This window comes from Macrotis lagotis, chromosome 1, assembly GCF_037893015.1.
Source record: "Macrotis lagotis isolate mMagLag1 chromosome 1, bilby.v1.9.chrom.fasta, whole genome shotgun sequence".
Classification (NCBI taxonomy): domain Eukaryota; kingdom Metazoa; phylum Chordata; class Mammalia; order Peramelemorphia; family Peramelidae; genus Macrotis; species Macrotis lagotis.
The window spans coordinates 698,659,779-698,681,039 of NC_133658.1; the positions used below are offsets into that span (position 1 = coordinate 698,659,779).

The 21,261-nt window shown below is 32.3% G+C and overlaps 1 protein-coding gene across 3 annotated transcripts in view; it reads left to right on the top strand.

Moving 5' to 3' along the window:
• Nucleotides 1-21,261, top strand: part of LOC141507805 (sodium channel protein type 9 subunit alpha-like) — a 194,211-nt gene that overhangs the window by 150,124 nt on the left and 22,826 nt on the right. For all 3 annotated transcript variants that reach the window (XM_074215796.1, XM_074215795.1, XM_074215797.1), the window contains 6 exons: nucleotides 335-489; nucleotides 2,111-2,284; nucleotides 6,269-6,391; nucleotides 15,014-15,295; nucleotides 16,647-16,700; nucleotides 17,368-17,505. In XM_074215796.1, the coding sequence (XP_074071897.1) occupies nucleotides 335-489; nucleotides 2,111-2,284; nucleotides 6,269-6,391; nucleotides 15,014-15,295; nucleotides 16,647-16,700; nucleotides 17,368-17,505 (926 nt within the window). The remainder of the gene's footprint in view (nucleotides 1-334; nucleotides 490-2,110; nucleotides 2,285-6,268; nucleotides 6,392-15,013; nucleotides 15,296-16,646; nucleotides 16,701-17,367; nucleotides 17,506-21,261) is intronic.

Here is a 21,261-nt window from a genome sequence, read left to right on the forward strand (position 1 = left end):
GGGTTATTGAGAGGATTAGGTCAAGTAAAAAAAAAAAAACTTGGATCCTTCTTAGTTTTTTGATGAAAATACCTCCTGGAAGAAAAAAATCCTCTCTCTCTCTCTCTCTCTCTCTCTCTCTCTCTCTCTCTCTCTCTCTCAAATGTGTGTTATCCTATGCAATACTTTTTTTTTTGGTCTACTGGAATCTTGATCTTATAATAAGGCTAGTTTTTCATGAAGATGTTTGATTTGAATAGTGTTTTAGAATTATATTGGAACAATAAAGATGCTCATGTGAACATCTTATTTTGATCTTTTAAGTTGTTTTTTCATGAAAATTCCACTCTTCTAGGTTGTGTACGAAGGTTCCCATGCTGTCAAGTCAACATAGAATCTGGGAAAGGAAAAGTTTGGTGGAACATAAGGAAAACTTGTTACAGAATAGTAGAACACAATTGGTTTGAAAGTTTCATTGTCCTCATGATCCTTCTTAGCAGTGGTGCTTTGGTAAGTGATGGACTATGTGGTATTGAATTTAACTGATGCAAAAAATGATCACAGATGAATGTTTTCACCAGAAATAAAATATAGGTTCTCTCTGAATTATAGAAATCCAAATTAAGAATATGTACAAAATTAATATTTGGACAGCAAAAAGAGGACAAGGTACCCAGAACCATGCTAATCTCTCTTCTTTGCTAAATCCTATTGTAAACAAAGCAACCAACCAACCAACTTACCTCTTGTGGCAAGATACGAACATTTCCCAACCTATTGTCTTTTTGTTTTCCTCACTTACCTGAAAAGTATTTTCATTTAGAAACAACATTAAAGATGTGTTATACAGGGAATAGAACACTTATTCAATTCCAAGGATCTGGGTTAAAATCCTGCTTCTGTCCTAAGCACAAGGGTCCAACCTTAGTTTCTGCCTCTATAAAATGAGGCAGCTGACCTGAATGGCAATGGAAGCCCTTCCTTATATAGATCTATGATCTATAATTTTATAATTAAATGAGTTTCATTTCACTAACTAGAGCATAAAAACCTATATAACTCAAAAAATAATTGGCAATTTACATAGCAGAGACAGACATTCCATATCTGCTCAGGTCTTTGGGTAAAGGACAGAGGAGAGGTGTGAACCATAGATGATTCCTGTAAACTTTCAGATGAGAAGGGAAAGGTACTATCCAGGACCATAGCTTGGAGGAGACTCTCATAATGGTAAAGGCTTACATTGGATAGTTTGAATTATTTTTAAAAGCTCATCCCTATACTAATCCTAAATCTGTTTCCCTATAATTTGAACTCAGTTATTTTAGTTCTGTTCTCTGGAGAAACATTACAACCATTTATTTTCCCATTTACCTATCTTTTCTCCCTCAAGTTGCTCCATACATTTTTAGAAACCATCTTAAAATGTTATACTAAAAATTGAATATAAAACTCTTAACAGATATGAATAATTCAAAGTGGCTAGCAATATTACTTTTTAACTCTTTTTTTGAGGAGGAAAGGGTATATGTGTACAACTTTTACCAGATTATTCACTGCCATGAAAAGGGGGAATGAGGGGAGGGTGTAGAAAAAATGTGGAATTCATAAACTTGCAAATGGATAAATGCTGAAAACTACCTTTACATGTAATTAGAAAAAAATAAAATTAAAAATCAAAATTAAAAAGGAATAATCTTTAGGGACACAATTCCTTTTTTTAAGTTGAAAACTTTCCATACTTGAAAAATCTTATTTCCTTTTGAAAGGAAGTGTGAACAAAAAATTTCTTTAAAAATTCAGAATTAGGTACTATTCTTTAGATGCCAACATGCTATTGATACATTTTGAATTTTGGAGTTCATTTCTAGTATAACCAATGGATTTTTCGTGATCTATCTGTGCTCTCTCAATCTGTACCTCTGATTCATAGACAACTGTATAAAATGATGAACTAGAAATAAAGGAGATTTATTATCTCTGGCTGAGAAAGAAAGCAGACAATTAGTTCACGTGAACTCATATTCTTAGCCTTATTATCATCTAAATTACATAAACTAATTTTCTTTTTCAATCATGTTTCAGTGTTAGATATCAGTGAAATTTAGATTTCTCCCCCCCCCCCCCCCAGGCTTTTGAAGACATTCACATTGAACAGAGAAAGACCATTAAGACTGTATTGGAGTATGCTGACAAGGTCTTCACATATGTCTTCATAATGGAAATGCTTCTGAAATGGATAGCATATGGCTATAAAACATATTTTACTAATGCCTGGTGCTGGCTGGACTTCTTGATTGTTGATGTACGTATTTTTAAATTATTTCTTACAGAGGGTTTGGGTACCTTCAACATTCAATATTAAACATAAGTACTTTCACAATGACTGAAATAATGTTAACAAAAACATTTAAACCAATTTACTAAATTATGTTTGTACTATGGCATGTTTATATCTTTCTTTTCTGAATGTACATGTATTTTGATATACCATTATAAAAACCATGATAATGATGATGATGATGATAACTAGTACTTAATAATTAATAAGTGTTTGTGTATGTGCTTTAAGGTTTGAAAACCATTCTAAATATGTTCTCACTTGAAAGCATGTATGTGTGTGCATTTTGTAAAATATGTATGTTCTCAACAATCCTCTGAAGCAGTACTAGTATTATTCCCCATTTGTTACAGATGAGGAAACTAAGATTTAGGGAAAGTGACATACCAAGTGTCGCATAGCTAATAAGCATCTGAGGTAGGATTTAGATTCAGACTATCCTGACTCCATACATCATGCAAATCTCTACCTTCTCTGCTAAGCTACCTTCTTGTCTCAAAGGTGATTTAGTTATCTTGAATATGTTTTATTCTATTTTGGAAATATTTGTATAAGGCTATGTTTTATGTATACCTTGTCATAATATTTAAATAGGAATGGATATTTATTTTTTATCTTATAACATACAGCTGTGCCACCTAGCTACCCTTTAAAAGTTAAGTATTTCAAAATATTTTTCAGTCTTCAGTATAGCCAGCACACAATCTCTATCTTAACAATAAGGTATAGTTCCAAGCCACTTCTTGCTATTATACATTTTATTCCATTGCTTTGTCTATTCTACATAGTTTTTTTTAATCCATTCAAAGAGTATTTATTAAATTCCTGTGATACATAAAACATCATGCTAGGTATTGAGGATAAAAACAATTTATATACGGTTTCTACTCACAAGGAACATAAAACGTATTGGTGTCAGAAGGAATCTGCAATATATATATATATATATACACATATGTGTATCTGCATGTGTGTGTGTGTGCAAAATACAAATATATATATAGAGAGATATATTTATCACCAAATATAATTATAGGCAAAATATGATGAAAAAAGAAAGTTATAATCTACTGTAAGAAAATTTAAGAAGGGAAGCATCACTGTCAACAAAGAGAATAGAGAAAATTACATGAACAGTCATGCTCCTGAGGGGGCCTCGAAGAATGAAAAGGATTTTGAAAAGTAGAAATAGAGTGAAAACACTTTAGACACAGACATAGCTTCCAGTGACACATAGAGGTGGGAAAAGGTAGAATGAGATCAAGACATACTGACTAACCAGTTTGGCGATATGTAAATTGCAGTTGTATGAAATAATGTTTGAAAAATAGTTTTAGCCTAATTACAAGAATTTTCTTTCATTTGAGGCTTAGTAGTGTATATTTTACCCCTTAAGCAAATAGGGGAAGAATTTTGAGAAGGGGAGTAGAATGATCAAACCTATTGTAAAAGAAACATAATTTTGGCACCTGTATGGAGAAAGGTGAGAAGAGAGAGAGGAGAAACTGGAGGGGAACAATAATATGCAGGTTTTAATAAGATTGAAAACTAGTATGAGAGATGGAAGAAATGTTATGAAATTAAAATCGAAAGGAGTATACAACTGATTAAAAATGAAGATAGAGTGGCAGCTAGATGGCGCAGTGGATAGAGTATGGACCCTGGAGTCAGGAGTACCTGGGTTCAAATCTGGTCTCAGACACTAAATAATTACCTAGCTGTGTGGCCTTGGGCAAGCCACTTAACCCCATTTGCCTTGAAAAAACCTAAAAATTTAAAAAATAAAATGAAGATAGAAGAAGGAAGGGTAAATTTTTTTTAAAAAAACAAGTTTGAAGCAGTGTGACCAAAAATGAATAAGTTTAGAGATTCATGTCTGATGTTCATTAAGAATAATAGACACTGAATTTTCAAAACTGATTTTATAAAAATTCTAGTTGTCTTTTGGCAGCTAGGTGGTACAGTGGTTTGATTACAAGCTCCAGAGTCAGGGAGAACTGAGTTCAACTCCAGCCTAGTCACTTATTAGCTGAGTAACCTCAGGCAACTCACTTAACCCCCAATTGCCTCCTCCAAAAAAAGAAAGAAAAAAGAAATTCAGGTGGTTCTAGAGTCAGCTCTAATTGGTTTACAAGATATGATTATTAAATTTTCAGTGTATTTACCTCAGAAATCATAAGTCAAAATAAATAAGGGCTTGATTTAATTTGTTGATTATCCAGACTTGCTAACATGGGTAAAAGTGAATGCATACATTTTTTTAGCAGAGCCTAGCTGTTAAACATTTTTCAATATACCTCTGTTTTGCTCTCTAAACATTGGTTAAGCTTAGTAGAAATTCAGTAGACAGTAGATTTCAGTAGAAGGTATCAGGAATGAAGTCATCACCAGGTTGGAGGCCTAGTAACTATCAATAATAACTGGCACATATATAATGCTTTAAGATTTGCTAGATGGTGCAGTGGCTAGCACACTGGCCTTGGAGTCAGGGGGATAGGAATTAGAATCTGGACTCAGACATTTGACATGGGCTGTTGACCAAGTCACTTCACCCTGACTGCCTCACTTCCAGGGCCATCTCTAGTCATCCTGATTCATATCTGGCCACTGGACCCAGATGACTCTGGAGGAGAAAATGAGGCTGGTGACTTAGCACAGCATCTCCTCGCTCAAATCCAGTTCAAGTGCTTATCAAGGCATCACCTCTCTGGTATTGTGGTCATCTTCAAGAATGAAGGACAAAAATTAAAATTTGTAAAGTGCTTTATGTCCTTTTTTTTCATTTGAACCTTATAACATCCCTGCTTAAATTATAGTAAATGAAACATTAATTAAATTGTAATTCCTTATTGATCCAATTGACTCTTTACTCTTGAATTATTGATAACTGAAAGCATGTCTTCAGTATCAGTTTTTGAGAAGTTGTAAGATACATTTAGGTCAGTTTGAAATTATAGCATTTAGGGAAATCAAAAACTGTTGAAATCACACAGTCATCAGACTGTAAATGTAGTTTGCTCAGACTTTTGGCTCAACAATGAATATAAAATCCATTGTCCAGATATTGGCTTAGATATTCATAAATGCGAACATAATCTGGTGTTCCTTTCAAACGGCCTCATCAGAAATTTATCTCAATTACAATTTGACCTCTCCAACAGTTTCCTTTCAGCAGATTTGGATATATTGTGTTATCAATTTGTCTCTAAAAAATCATATACTGGTACTTTGCCTCTTATTTCTGGAGTGCCAAGGTGCCTTGCTGGTATGGTAAAGACCCCCAACCATAATGCCAAGGGCTCCTACAGCATCCAGGTCATCCACCAGAAGTCCTGTTTCTTATTAAATCAGACCAGGGGTGATACCAATTCTCCAAAAGACAGTGAGAAGGATGTCTTTGCACAACATTCCTCTCATCATAATCAATAAAATGTGCAAGTCATGCCACCATTCATTCGATGTCATGGTCTTCTTCAATTACAAAGGACAACAATCAATCAATCAGAAAATTGTTACAAATGCTATCCATGAATCAATGAATTTAAAAGCAAAAATAAATGTCATAATACAATAGCACTCTCAAACTTACAAAGCGCCCTCAAAAACTGAAGTATGCTCATAGATAAATAAATAATAATTGTCATAGTCAGAATTTGACCCCATATTTCCTGATACTAAATTCAAAATTCTCTTTACTACACACATAACTTCTTAGGTGGATCTATATTTACATGGCAATTCTGAATAGCTAGAATTCTTCATCAAAATAATTTGCCCATTAACTGCATTTCTCTAAAAACTATTTATTTACATGTGCTTTCCTAGGCAATAATTGTATATATTGCATGATTTGGTTTTTTTATTAAATAGTTCTTGAGAAATTATGATTGTGAAATTGTAAATGTGAAATTTTGATGTTATCGGGTTTTTTCCCTTGATTTTTGGCAGGTATCTATAATTACTCTTGTAGCCAGCACTCTTGGATACTCAGACCTTGGTCCCATTAAATCTCTCCGGACACTAAGAGCTTTAAGACCACTCAGAGCTTTATCTCGATTTGAAGGAATGAGGGTAAGAAAATAATTGAGGAAAAGAAAGTATACAGAATATGAATAAAAAAATTAAAAGTCTATATATAGAATTCTTGAATTTTTTTATTATACTATATGTTTATTGCTGCCACATATAATCTCAAATCAAAGTCATGGAAAATATTTTATGTAGCACCTCATTTATGTGGTAAATTTGGGGAATGAGATATTCTATATAAGTAAATTTCTGGATAATTGCCACTTAACTGTTTGAATGTCTCCAAATTATTTTGTTCTTTTTTGTGGAAATCTGTTCAAAATTTTTTATTTACTTCTCAGCCTTCTTAAACAATCTGAGAAATATAATTTACTTTTTTCTAATATAAGGCTATTATTATAAACATCAATTATTTTACTATATTGATAACCTTTAGGATTTTTAAAGTATGTATAAGACAATTTATTCACTATAGTAAATAGTCTGAGACTTCTCTGCTCTGATTTTTGAGATTTGTTTTGTCTTTTTATAGTTATGTTTTTCATCAACATTCTATTATTTTTCTCTTCACACTACTTTTAATTGGTACATTACCAACCCTTCTTCTTCAAATGTGTTTCTTTTCCTTTTACTTAAACTTTAAAACCAGTCAAGTGTGAAGAGGTATTTTATTTTTACTTATTTTTGCATTCTCAATTGCTCTATAGATAGAAATTGCTGGAACTATGACTCTAGTTAATTTAGAATTTTTGGTGCCTTAATTAACATCATGTATTTTGAATAGCTTTATCTTACAAGACACAATTACAAGACAAAAGATTTAGCAATTGTCAGTATTCTGAAATTTTCAAGACTTCTACTTCTTCAGTTCCATAGCATTATGTTTTATAATGATCATAACAAAAGTTGCTATATTCACAATTTGTGCAAAGTGAAAATCTCAGATAAGGCTTCTAGTTTTTCCTTATTTAATGCAATTTCTAAAACTTGTTTGACAAAAAGTTTATAATGAAATTGACCAATTGCTTTGTCTCACAAAAAGAACCTAAGACTTTAAATTCAATTTTTCCGATTAAAATCTGAGAAATTAAAGAAGAAAAATTACAAACAGTAGGGAAAAAATATTTTGTAGGCTAGCTAGAACTATGTGTACTAAAAAAAAATATACATTGTTATTATTGTGTACTGCTTCATATTCTGTATACAAGATCCCATATAAAATTCCTACCTGCTTCCTGTGATTTCAAAATAGTCACGAAGTTGTTTCTGTGTCAATGGAACCACTATATGTTTCTTTCTGAGAGAGATATAGACAGCCCATGATCCAATCTTTTCTTCTGTTGGGCAACAACTAGGTAGCAAAGTGGACAGAGCACTGCTCTTAGAGACAGGAAGAAAGGAGTTTAAACCAACTCCAGACACTTAATATTTACAAACTTTGTGAACTTAGGCAAGTCACTTAACCCTGATTGCCTCCCTTTCAGAGGGTCATCCCCAGTAGTCCTGATTAATATGTGGCCACTGGACCCAGATGACTGGAGGAGAAAGTGAGGCTGGTGACCTAGCACAGCACCCCCTCACTCAAATCCAACTCATGTGTTTATGTTCTCTAAGAACAAACGACAAACATCATCATCGTCATCAAAAGATTTTCTTCTATCATGATTCCTTTATTCATTCTACCTCAGCTACTCTCTTTTTTAAACATACTCATATATCCTCCTTAAACTCTATTTTCAAATAGTCTGCTAAAATGAATTTGAAGTCAAGACCTGGGTTCATATCCCAACTTACTCACTAGCTACTTAAATGGCAAGTTGTAGCATAATAGACTCCAATTTTCTTTTCTTTCTTTCTTTCTTTCTTTCTTTCTTTCTTTCTTTCTTTCTCTTTCTTTTTTTTCTGTAAAACTTGTGTTAGACCATGGGATCTTTAAGTTCCCTTTCATTACTAAATCCATGCTTCCCCACCCTTTTCCCTTCAATGTATTACACAATTGCTTCAAGAACACCTTCTGCAATTTCTCTTGCTCCTTCAAATTTATTCCTTTCCCCTCTGTGAGTTGAAGAATATGCTTAATTGTAATTTATAAATAGCAGTTAATTGTCAAGTGTTTAAAAGTTTGCAAAGGGATTTATCTTATTTAACTCTCATTGTAATTCTGTGAGATAGGTACTATTATTATTATTCTCATCTTAGTAGTCATAGTAACAGCAGTAATAAGAATATTAAGAATTTTAAAAGCTAGTATTGATATAATGCTTCTATGTTTGCAAAGCATTCTGCTTATCACCTCATCTGATTCTAACAACAACCATGAGAGATAAATCCTATGTTTATCAATCCCATTTTATAAATGAGGAGACTGAGACTGAGAAAGGGTGAGTGATTTGTCCAAAGCAGAATTTGAACTCAGCTCTTCCTGAGTTCCCATGAAGGACTCTCTTTCACCATGCCATCTAGAAGCCTCATTTGACAAATAAGAAACTGAAACTTAAAATAGAAATATGAAAATTGAGATAACATATCACTAAAACTTTTGTTTTCCCAAGAGTGAAATTACTCTTCTGAACTGTCATAGTGGTTTTTTTTTAATTTTATGGTATTTATCTTACAATTCCATATATTATGATTCATAAATGAAAGAAGTCAATTTAAATTACTCAGGATCATCATGTCTTTATGTAATAAAATTTTTTTCAAAGAGGGAATCATAAGGAATTAAAAATAGAAAGCACTGAATATATTAATAATTATAATTATAGCTAGTATTTAAAAGGTGTTTTAAATTAGAAAACAACTTGACAATACTCCCAAAAAAACTATATTTTAATAAGTTACTGAAAATAAGTCTTTTAAAATAGATTTTCTATAATGTCATGTTCAACAATTTAAAAAATTAAAACCAGTTCAAAACAAAGATAAATAAAAGATGAGAGTGAACTCCATCTGTCATTTCCTTTGCTGTATCTTCTCTCCCTTTGCAGAACCCCAAATGTGGCTCTAGACCTAACTTAAATAACTCTATAGTACCAGTAGAGAGGAAATAGTTATAGACTAAGTGGAAAACATTCAACGTGTTGAAAGTATGTTTTACAAAGAATTTATGGAAGTAGATGGAGAAGATTTTCAGAGTAGAAATACTGATTAGAACCAGTACTATTAGTAAGAATGTCCACAACAATGAAATCACAGATCTCTCCTGTTTTGCATTTATAATATGAAATGAATGACTAAATGGCTAAATTGTACAAAATAGAGCATCTAAAAACCAAAATTCAAAGTTAGGAATTTCCATTCATGCTTGAGTTTGTAAAAAAAACACATGACTTTAGCGTTTATGGTGACACTATCCTAAAAGTCCATAAAATCAATGTTTTCAAGAAAACAAGAGAGTTGAAGGTGATTATTAGGCTATTGGTTATTCATTGTTAAAATATGAGAATCTATAAATGCTTCCAAAAGTCATATTTTTTAAAGACAATAATTTTATTTGCGGTAAAACAAAAAAATCTTGAAAAAATCAGTAATCATGTTTTCAGGAAGACAATCTTATTCTATACCTCAAGAAGCTATGTAACCGCTCATTCCACATTTTAATTTTGTGTTGAAAATGACATGAAACTGAGCCACTATTAATATTTACTCAATTAAACTCAGTGGTTATTAAGCAATGCTACTAAAACTAATAACGATATTATGTTTTTTTTTTTTGCAAGGCAATGGGGTTAAGTGGCTTGCCCAAGGCCACACAGCTAGGTAATTATTAAGTGTCTGAGGCTGGATTTGAACTCAGGTACTCCTGACTGCAGGGATGGTGCTCTATCCACTGCACCACCTAGCTGCATGATAATATTATAATTTTAATAATAATAACATTTGCATGATGCTTTAAAGTTTACAAAGCATTTTACAAATACTGTGCCATTTGAGCTTCATATCAATCCTGAGAGGCAGATATTATTTTACAGATGAGCAAACTAAAATAGACAAAAGCTAAATGACTTGTCTATGGTCACCCAGCTATTAAGTGTATGAGGCCAGATTTGAATTCAGTTCTTCCTAATTGCAAGACCAGCACTCGAAGCATTGCACCACCTCTCTGCTATGTTTAAGGTCATATGTTAGACACATTAGGATACAATGATAAATATACAGACCCTCTCTTGAAGAATTTATAATATCATAGAAATCAGGGCATTCTAAGACATGCACAAATAATTGATGAAAGAATAGGTTCAAAGTACTGTGAGCAATTTTATAGAAATATTGCTTTCAGTGGGGGGAGGCAGGGTGAAACAGATTAAATGACAATTTTCAGCAGCATCTTGTAGGTTTTCTGTGCATATTCCATTATCATATTTACTATCAAAGTTTGGGTTTGAAGGAAGGAAACAATTTTATCTGGTGGAGCTGGCAGACGGTAGGAGAAGAGAGAATTTATTCCTGCTAGAAAGGACAATGTGAACACAGGGTCTGAGGAAAATGGATTGTAATATATTATTGCTAAAATTTAGCATATGTGATGGAATCCAGTTTGTGAAAGATTTTGAATGCAAGCATAAGGAGTTTAAATTTTATTTCATTGAAAGCAGGGATATGTTGAAGTTCTTTTAATATGGGAACAGAGTGATCAGGATAATGTAAATTTTCTTGTGCATTAATTATAAAGGATGGATTGCAGTGGGGAGAGATGCGGTCAGTAGAGGCTATTACAGTAGTAGAGATGAGTGAAAACAAGGGCTTGAAAATAAAAAGGACAGGATGAGATGCTAGCTAGGGAGTCAGGACATGGAAACTGCCTAGGGAGGGAGAAGGAAGACTCAAAAACCATCAAAGTTTTAAGAGTGGGTGATTGACTGACTGGAAGGATGGTTTTAAAAGATAAGTTCTCTTTGTTGCTATCAATTCAAGCCTATATGCAAATAATTTTATAATAATGTTTATACTGAATTATCAATGACAGATTATGTTATAATCTTTACAACAGTTCTATCTAGGAAGGATAATGAGCAATAAATTTTGGAAAGATTTCCACTTAAAAAAGTTGAAATAGCAAAATAATAAAAATTAGCTTTTAAATTGTACTTTACAGTTTGCAAATCACTTTGGATCACATTGGATCTTCACATCAACCCTGGGAAGTCAGTGCTATTATTATCATCCCATTTTTCAGAATTGTATTGGCTCTTAAAATATTAACACTCTTCAGTTAACCAGAAAGTTTTTTTTTATTTATTCCAGAATACCTTCCCTGACGATTGTCAGAAAACTATAGTGTTACTATAACATTAAACTGACATAGATAGATTCTCTAGTTCCATATGTTCCATTTTTCACTTTTAAATCAGCCTAGTTGCCAAGACAACTTCCTCACTTTCAATAATCCCTTCTCTGGAAGATATATACTTAAGCTACATGTGTATATGTCCATTTTGTGTATAAGTTGCACTGATAAAGTCAATTATATAATTTTATCAAGTAACAAATTTTCTGTATTATTGAGTAGTATTTTCTGACGTCTATAATTCTGTCAAGTAAAAAATTCATCAAAAATTACTGGGTTGGTTGTAATGGGTTTTTAAAAGTATTTTTGGCTTGTCATCCCATAACAGTCATAGCAAAATTAGCATTGTAACAATGTTCCAATCTACTATTACTGCTTTGCTTTGTTATAATTAAGTTAAATTTGGTTATTATATGATACTGATATATAAACCCCACTAGAAAAGCGATTTATAATAATATATGATTAACATATTATTTGCATTTGGCTTTACTTTGCTCTTCTTCAATTTTTATATTATTAATATTTGTATTGAATTTCAAAAGTTTTAACTAGTTAGAATGGAAATAGAACTGGGTTAAAAATACTAGCAGCCAGAAGTCTCAATCTAGTTTGACAGCCAACTAGTTGTCTGAGTTCAAGTAACTCAGAACCTCTTTGTGTTATGGTAAAATGAGGGAGTTCCACTAGAGCAATCCATATGTTCCTTCCAATTTTGCTATCTTTGTTCAAATCACATTAACAGTATATTCCTATTTGGATAAATTTAATCAAGTACTTTATAATCATAATTTGGGGAACTTCCCAGTGATTTAATCAATGTAATTTAATCCCAGTGAGGCAGACTGGCTCATGTTCTCTAATCTTGTAGACAATGAGAGGTGCCTGTGAAGCAGCTTGGTCAGGATACACAATTACTTTGTATGATAGATGGGACATAAACAAATTAGGAATAGAAATGATAAGCCAATTTATAAACTAGAAACTCTGGCTAGCAATCTATTTCTAAATTTTTTATACAAATGCCTCATTTTGTTTTGTATATGAACCAATCTTTTCATGCTTTTCTTTTAATCTTGTATAGAATCGATGTAGGATAAGCTTTATATTATTGTCAGAAAGCCTGAGCATTTATATTATCCTTACAGCTGATCTGGGAGGTGGATCCTTTTACCATCCCAATTTTGCAAATGAGGAAATAGTAATATGTTAAATGACCCATTCATGGTCACACAGCTGTGTAACAATCTGAGACTGGATTTGAATGCTGATCTTCCTGACTTAAATCCAGAATTCATATAAGTACCCAGAAATATAGGTGACCTATTTTTCTTCTCCAAATATAACAGTAGAAACCACTTGATTTAGTGGATTTGAGCTCTGATAATCTGGTCTAGCTTTGTCATTGACCTATTATTATCACTTTGTTTTTCTCTTTCTGTATCTGTAAAATGGGTGAAACTATTTAGTCTCTATTCATTTTTAAGAGTTATAGTGGTTATTTAAATGTTAATGATTTTTTTATAAATCAGAATGTATGACTTACAGTAAAGCAGAGGTACAGTAACTTCTTCAGAAGACTTAGACTTCCTTTCAACAAGGATGCCCTACATTTTCCCAATGCTCAAACATAAGGACCACTACTGTGTCCTCTTTCACAACCTTGGTGACCTTTTGAAAAATTTTGTAAAGGGGATCAATCCACAAATATCTCCCCCTCCCCCCCAATAAGTAACTGCCTTAAAGGTTTATCAACCCAGTGAGCATGTGATATTTGAAATGTTAAGACACCAATAGCTTAATCATTAGTTAACAATTTAAACATTCTTGCATTAGGTCCAAAGAAGAAGACACAGGAGAAAAACAGTTGAGATTAGATCATAGAAAAATCCTAGACAATAAAATATCATGTTATAGACCCTGGGCAACTTCAGAGTGAATCACAAAAGGGGTTCTAGTATCAATGATAGTAACGTAAAATTAAGGTGAAAAAAGAGGTTTAAAAAGACTACTTGTGTGGGGGTGGCTAGGTGGCATAGTGGATAGAGTACCAGCCCTGGAGTCAGGAGTACCTGCCTGAGTTCAAATCCAGCCTCAGACACTTAATAATTACCTAGTTGTGTGGCCTTGGGCAAGCCACTTAACCCTGTTTGCCTTGCAAAAAGCTAAAAAAAAAAAGACTACTTGCCATATAATTTTGCCATGGTTCACCTTTGACTAAATGTTTACAAAGACATAAACCAGCATATCTTTCTAAATATAATAAAATATATTTAGAAATAGAATTTTAGAACTGAAAGGGAACTTTAACAATTATCTAAATGCCTTAAAAGATGAGAAAAATGAAACCCAGGAATATCAATTATCTCACCCAAGGTTACATGTCCATTAAGAAATAGAGAAAAACTATGGGTCAGATCTCTTGACTCTTCCAGTACCATGTTCTTTCCAATATACCAAGGACTTCTTATCTACAAATTAAAAAGAAAAAGTAATGACTGGTGCAGCTAGGTGGCACAGTACATAGAGCACTAGCCCTGGAGTCAAGAGGACCTGAGTTCAAATATGGCCTCAGAAACTTAATAATGGCCTAGATGTGTGACCTTGGGCAAGTCACTCAAACCCCATTGCCTTAAATATATAAAAAAAATTTTAAAAGTTATGACCTTCATTAGATTTGCTATTTGAAGGTACACAAAATGTTGACAATCTTTGGGTCATGAATCTTTTTTAATTGATTGTATACCATATGATTTATTTCATTATTTAAACTGACATAATATACATTTCATTTATTTTTTTCTTTTCTAGAGTTGGCAGAAAATATGACAATAACTTACAAATATCAGATTTCCATTTATTTGTTTGTTTTTATAGTTTTCATTTTAGTTCTGCTAAAAATTTTAAACATCATTCATTACCTTTTGTTTCCACTTATTGTTCCATAAGGACCCTGTACATTCTTTTTCACACTTTACTAAGAGAGTGACCAATGTTTCATTCTACTTTACTTAGTATACTGCTAAGTGATTGAACATAATATTAGGAATTTAATATCTCTTCCTAATTGGTTGGTTAATATGATCATTGAGGCACATAATATTTCTTCTTAATTAACTAGTGGATATGATCATTTAATAACTGGGAGTTCTAATTCAGTAATATAAAATTTGGGATACTCCCTTTATATTGTCTTTGTTTGATTTATCACTGCTATAATTGTTTGTTATCTTATTGATAAAGGATAGTTTCATTCTTTGAAATTGTATCACCAGTATTCCTGGAATATATTTGGGCCAAAAAATAATTTTTGAATGATTTATTGATTGATATTGAAATTATTGAAATTTATGTATTTATTTTTATTTACATGGTAGGTTGTGGTGAATGCTCTATTAGGAGCAATTCCATCCATTATGAACGTACTCCTGGTCTGTCTCATATTCTGGCTAATTTTTAGCATTATGGGAGTAAACTTGTTTGCTGGCAAGTTCTATGAGTGCATTAACACCACGACTGATGAGAGGTTTCCTGTAAGCGTGATTAAGATGCGTAATGAATGTGAACTACTCATCAATAGTAGCCATGATGTACGGTGGAAAAATGTGAAAGTGAACTTTGATAATGTTGGAATTGGTTACCTTTCTCTGCTTCAAGTTGTAAGTGATACCTTTTTAAGTAATATGTATGTTACTATTTCATTATGGCATCTTTTAAATTTGATTATTAAACAAAGTAAAATTGAAATTATGGACATGTTTAGATATAATTTTTTAGGTTACTTAAGAAATCAAGGTATGTGGTAGAAAATTAAGAGCACAAGCATGAATTGTACAGATTTTTTGCATATATTCATATTTGCTCTGTGTGTTTCTTTTAAAGTGAAATTGATATAAGTGCAGGGTTATTTTAAAATTCTATTCAAGATCTTGTAAATTTTGAAATATCCAATTGTGTCAATAGTAGGAAGAAAATAATTAACTCTACCATAAACAATGACAGTGATGTAAGAAGAATCATTAAAGGTTATCAGCCCCTTATTAAAAATCTGCTTTTGTAAAACAATCTGTTCATATCTTTCACACTAATATATATATATATATATATATATATAAATGATTGATAAACTTAATGTCATCTTTTCCAAAGATTTATTTGAATTTTTGTAAAGATCTCACATATAGTTTGACTTTAGTCAAAGAAACAAAAGTGTAATTTTGATATTTTAGATGTTAGGTGGGAAAGTTCTGCTCAGGAAGCCTAGGCAACCCTTAATTTTTACAACCTAAGAATCAATTTAAAAAAAAAAAACTATGATGTAATTTACTCCTCAGATTATATAGGTTTTTTCTCCTACATTTTTCCATCCTGTTCCAATAACCTTTACAAAACTCCCCTAATCTCAGTTAAGAAGACAATAATGAACATGATTCAAGTAAATAATCATCCAAATATTTATGGGTATTGAACTTGGGGAGAAGATGGAGAAGAAAAGCTTGGAGGAAAGGCAGAAAAACATGAAGCTAGAAACAGGAATGATGCTAATTTTAGTCAAACCTATTTCCAGCAAAATTTTACTGCTCCAAATCAAAAACTGAATTCATATATTGTTCATTCCATTTTCAGTAAACTAATGTCTGTGACAACTACCCAATACACACACACACACACACACACACACACACACACACACACACACACACACACCCAACATGCACATGCATACTTACCTTTTAGGACCAAGGGAGTATAGTGACTGTGGAAGAAGGCTGTGCAGAGGCCCAGTGTATTCTGCAGAAATAGGGAAAAATTATTACTCTCTTTCCCTAGAAAGACATATTACCACTGTTAATAGCTAATATGGCATTTAAGTAGTATTTTGAAATGCCACTAGACTTACCAATCTCTTGGAAATCATCAAAGCATTTTAAAGGCCCTACCTAAAAAATTTTATTTGTTCTAAGCTGTAAACTTCACAATACAAATTTAATAAATGTCATATTTTTGCAGGCCACGTTTAAAGGATGGATGGATATTATGTATGCAGCTGTTGATTCTGTTAATGTAAGTATTGGACAATTTACTGCTTAAAATCACAATATATTTTAACTGCTTTCCAAGTCATTTGCTAGGGACCCTTTCATAGGTTTTAGAATTATTGCAAATAAAGTTCCATTAAATGACTCAACATGATTATAGAAGCAAACATGTTTTCCATAGACTAAATAAAAATATATTTTGTATAGATATGTAATTCTGTTTTTCAAATGGATAGATACTCATTTGATTTAATAAGAATTCATTTGAATTCTTTTTGCTTTTATGTATTTTCTTAATAGGCTTAAAGTACAAATACTAATCTGTGAAAGTTTACAAACTTTGTTTTACATTAAAAATGAGAATATTTATGAGAACTCCTGGTTTACCTCAAAGTTCTAATATCATTTTTGTAGTTAAATGAAAGTATACTGAAAATATTGACATTATTAACTTGCAAAGTTTGTTTAATAATGATCAAATTAAAGTCATGTTTTAGATCATTTGCTTAATTAGCAATTATCAGTTCCAGGAAGCAGAATTCTAGTTTCTGTATATCAAAGCAGAATTATTATCTTAAAAACAGCTTCAAACTTTTGCCAATTTGAACATTTTAGCCAATCATCATTGTATAAAATTGAAGTTGTTACCCAAACTTATGTCTCTATATTGCTACTTTTTGCTAACATTTTAGGTAGATTATCAGCCCAAGTATGAAGAAAGCCTCTATATGTATCTTTACTTTGTCATCTTTATCATCTTTGGGTCATTCTTCACTTTGAATCTCTTCATTGGTGTCATCATAGATAATTTCAATCAACAGAAAAAGAAGATAAGTATTCTAAGCATCATTTTGTCATTGTCTTGAGTGTGTAGATATGTATGTATATATATATAGATAGATAGATAGATATATATATATATATATATATATATATATATATATATATATATATATGGGGTATCCCATAGTGCAGTTTTCATTAAAACTTTTGGGACATTTTATATATACATAATGTATGAAAATTTAAATGCATATATATGCATACATGTGTAAGCTTAAAAAAGCCCTTGATCGATTTTGTGTATCATCATTTGAAACATGCTCATTAAAAGGTTCTTTGTTTATTCAAATTATTTGAAAGAATGAGTAAAAATAAATGTATAATTTCATTTATTTATGTTTTAAATAATGTTCATCCTCCTCTTCTTGAACCTACTTACATATAATATAACATTTCAAAAGATTACTTAAGGGGCAGCTAGGTGGCACAGTGGATAGAGCACCCACCCTGGAGTCAGGAGTACCTGACTTTAAATCCAGCCTCAGACATTTAATAATTACCTAGCTGTGTGGCCTTGGGCAAGTTACTTAACCCCATTGCCTTGGGAAAAAACCTAAAAAAAAATGAAGGGAAAAAAAGATTACTTAATTGCAATTCTAATTTCAAGGAAAGTGAAAGATAAAAATGTTCAATTCATGAGTATTAAAGTGAGGAGGGACATATGAGGAAAGAATCCATGTCTAAAATCAGGGAATTAAAAGTCGAACAGGGATTCATAGCTACAGTAAGGAAGATAGCAAATTTTTGGATTATTCTTCTAAACTTTGATTTTCAAAGTTAATTGTATCTTTAAATGGGGTCTGACACCTTTAGTTAGCCCATAGTAAAAGTATGGTTAAAGTTTCCCAAGTATTTCTTAATTTCTAAGCCTCTACTTTTCTACATAAATGCCAGCTTCAACCAACATTTAGATAGACTGGCACTTATTTGTAATCAAGTATTTTGTTTAAAGGAATTAGTCATCCTCAGTAATTGAATTAAAGATGAAAGTTCAATTATTATTCTAATGATAAGATTATATATTTATTTTCCTTGAAAAAAGCATTTAATAACAAAAGAAGCATATTTCCCAAATTTCCTAATTATTCCACTTTTGCTGTCAACATTAATAAACATTACCAGCACTTCAAAGACATCCATACATAATTTTATGTTTATAGCACACTTGATACACATTAAATTTTAAAGGATTCAGGATGAAATATTTTCATAGTCTAAGTAGTTGTATCGTATGTCATCCCCTTCTTCATATCCATTGCTCCTTAAATGCTAGGAGCATTTTATAATACTGCAACTGCTATGAGAGGAAGAACTATATGATGAGAAAACCAACTATATGTTTGGACAACAGTTGGGAATGTTAGTCAGTGATTTCTGGATCCTCATGTTTCATTAAATAATTTTCCATTTGACTTTACTTTTCTAATTTCACATTTTCTTTTCCTACTTGATTTTTCTATCTGACAAGCTTTAGTCTTTTCCCCAACACTCTTGCAGCAAGGGTCCTTTCCTTATTTAATAATCATTTCCACTTTTTATGTTTTTTAACACTTCCTAGAAAAATCAGGCATAATAATCCCTTAAATTTAAGTATGGAATTGAGTCATGAACACCTCCTGGAAAGGGAAGCAAAGGTCCTTGCATTTATTGGGCACTCACTGCATACCAAAAATGCAAATAGAAACAAAATTAATGACAGTCATTGTCTTAGAAAATTTCTATTGTAATGGGAAGAATGTGCATATCATATTTCAAGAATCTTTTGGCTAAAGAGGAAGCTTTTTGCAGGGCAGTTAGTCATGGAGATAAGTTTAGACCTAGACTGTATTTATATTGTTGAATGCCTTACATGCCAAGCTGAAAAGTTTGTACTTTGTTCTCTGAATATTGGAAAGCCTTGAGGATTTTTGAGCATGAGAATGATAAATAAAAGATAGCATTTTAGAAAAAAATAGGAAAATTATATATGTACTGGATATGTATATGTGTACTGGTGATTAATTAGAGTTAAGATACATATGTGTACATATACATGCATGCGTATATCTTTATATATGTATATGTGATGAATTAGAGGAAGAAGAACCTAGAAATAATAATACCAATTTGGAAACTAATGAGATAATGAGCCCTAAGGTGGTATGGAAGTCTACTATCATGGTTCCAGTAGAAAGAAACAGATAATAAATGTTGCAAGGATTTGTGTGCTCAATTCTTGAAAGGTAAAACACCATATTTTACTTTTTATAAAAAATGTCAGTATGAATATCAAGAATCATTATGGTATATGAGAACTGTTATATCAAGTGTTGGACTTGAAATCCTACCTTTTATCCAATATGATAATGAGATAATACTTATATTCTCCAAAATATTTAAACTAGTATTAGTTGCAGCCCTCTTGACACAGTGGAGACTCAGTAAGTACATATGATCTAGAGCATGATTTAATAGTAAGATAGTAGGAGGGTAGAGTCAAGATGGCAAAGAAGAGTGAGGAACCCTCCTGAGATCTCCCAAATTCCCCTCAAAACAACTTTAAATAACACTTCAAAGAATTCATAAATGACAGAACCCACAAAAAAGATGGGATGAAATGATTTTCCAGTCCAAGATAACTTGGAAGATTGGCAGGAAAGGTCTATTTTCTGGGTAAGAGTAGAGAACAGAAAGCCTGTGCAGGTGACCCAAATCTGAGTAAGAGCAAAGCTGCAAAGTCCTGCCTCCAGTGCCAGAAAAGGGACCTTTGTAATTCTTTTCTGGCACTGGAGGCAGGACTTTGTAGCCTTGATCTTACTCAGATCTGGATATAGTACCAGGGTGAGGAGGAGTACTACCATACCAGAGCTTATGGCCAAAGGGGAGTAGAAAACATGGTCATAGTCCCAGGGCAAAAAAAAGTGCTTGCAGACCACTACAAAGGCCAAGAGATGAGTAAACATACCTCACTTTAGAGCATACCATCTTGGAAAAACTGAAAGCTTGCAGATACCCAAAACCAGCTCTAAAATAGCTGCACAAAAAAAAAAAAAACCTGAGCTTAAGGAGAGCCCAATTTTAATATCAAGTTTAAACTCAGGAAATATCCTGGGAAAATGAGCAAGCAACCAAAAAAAGATCGTGACCATAGAAAGTCACTATGGTGGGAAGAAAGACCAAAATAAAAAACTCAGAAGAAAAACAACATATCCAGAAGGCTACAGCCAAAGCAAGCCTCCCACAAAAAAAAAACAACAACAAAAAAAAAAAAAAAACAATGAATTGAACTCATGGAAGAGCTCAAAAAAAGATTTTAAAATCAAATAAGAGGGATAGAGGAAAAACTGGGAAAAGAAATGAGGGTGAGGCAAGAAGATCATGAAGACAGGAGGCAACAGTTAAGGAGTCAACACTTTGGAAAAGGAGACACAAAAAGATATTGAAGAAATAGTATCTTAAAAAAAACAGGGGTGACTAGGTGGCACATTGGATATAGCACCAGCCCTGGAGTCAGGAGTACCTGAGTTCAAATCTGGCCTCAGACACTTAATAATTACCTAGCTGTGTCATCTTGGGCAAGCCACTTGACCCCATTTGCCTTGCAAAAATCTAAAAAAATAAAAAAAAAACAGAATAGACAAAATGGTAAAAGAGGCACAGAAATCCAGTGAAGATAAGAGCACCTTTAAAAAAAGTAGAATTGGGAGCCAAGGCAACAGGAGAAGAACCTCTCTTAGGTGCTCTCTCTCTCTCTCTCTCTCTCT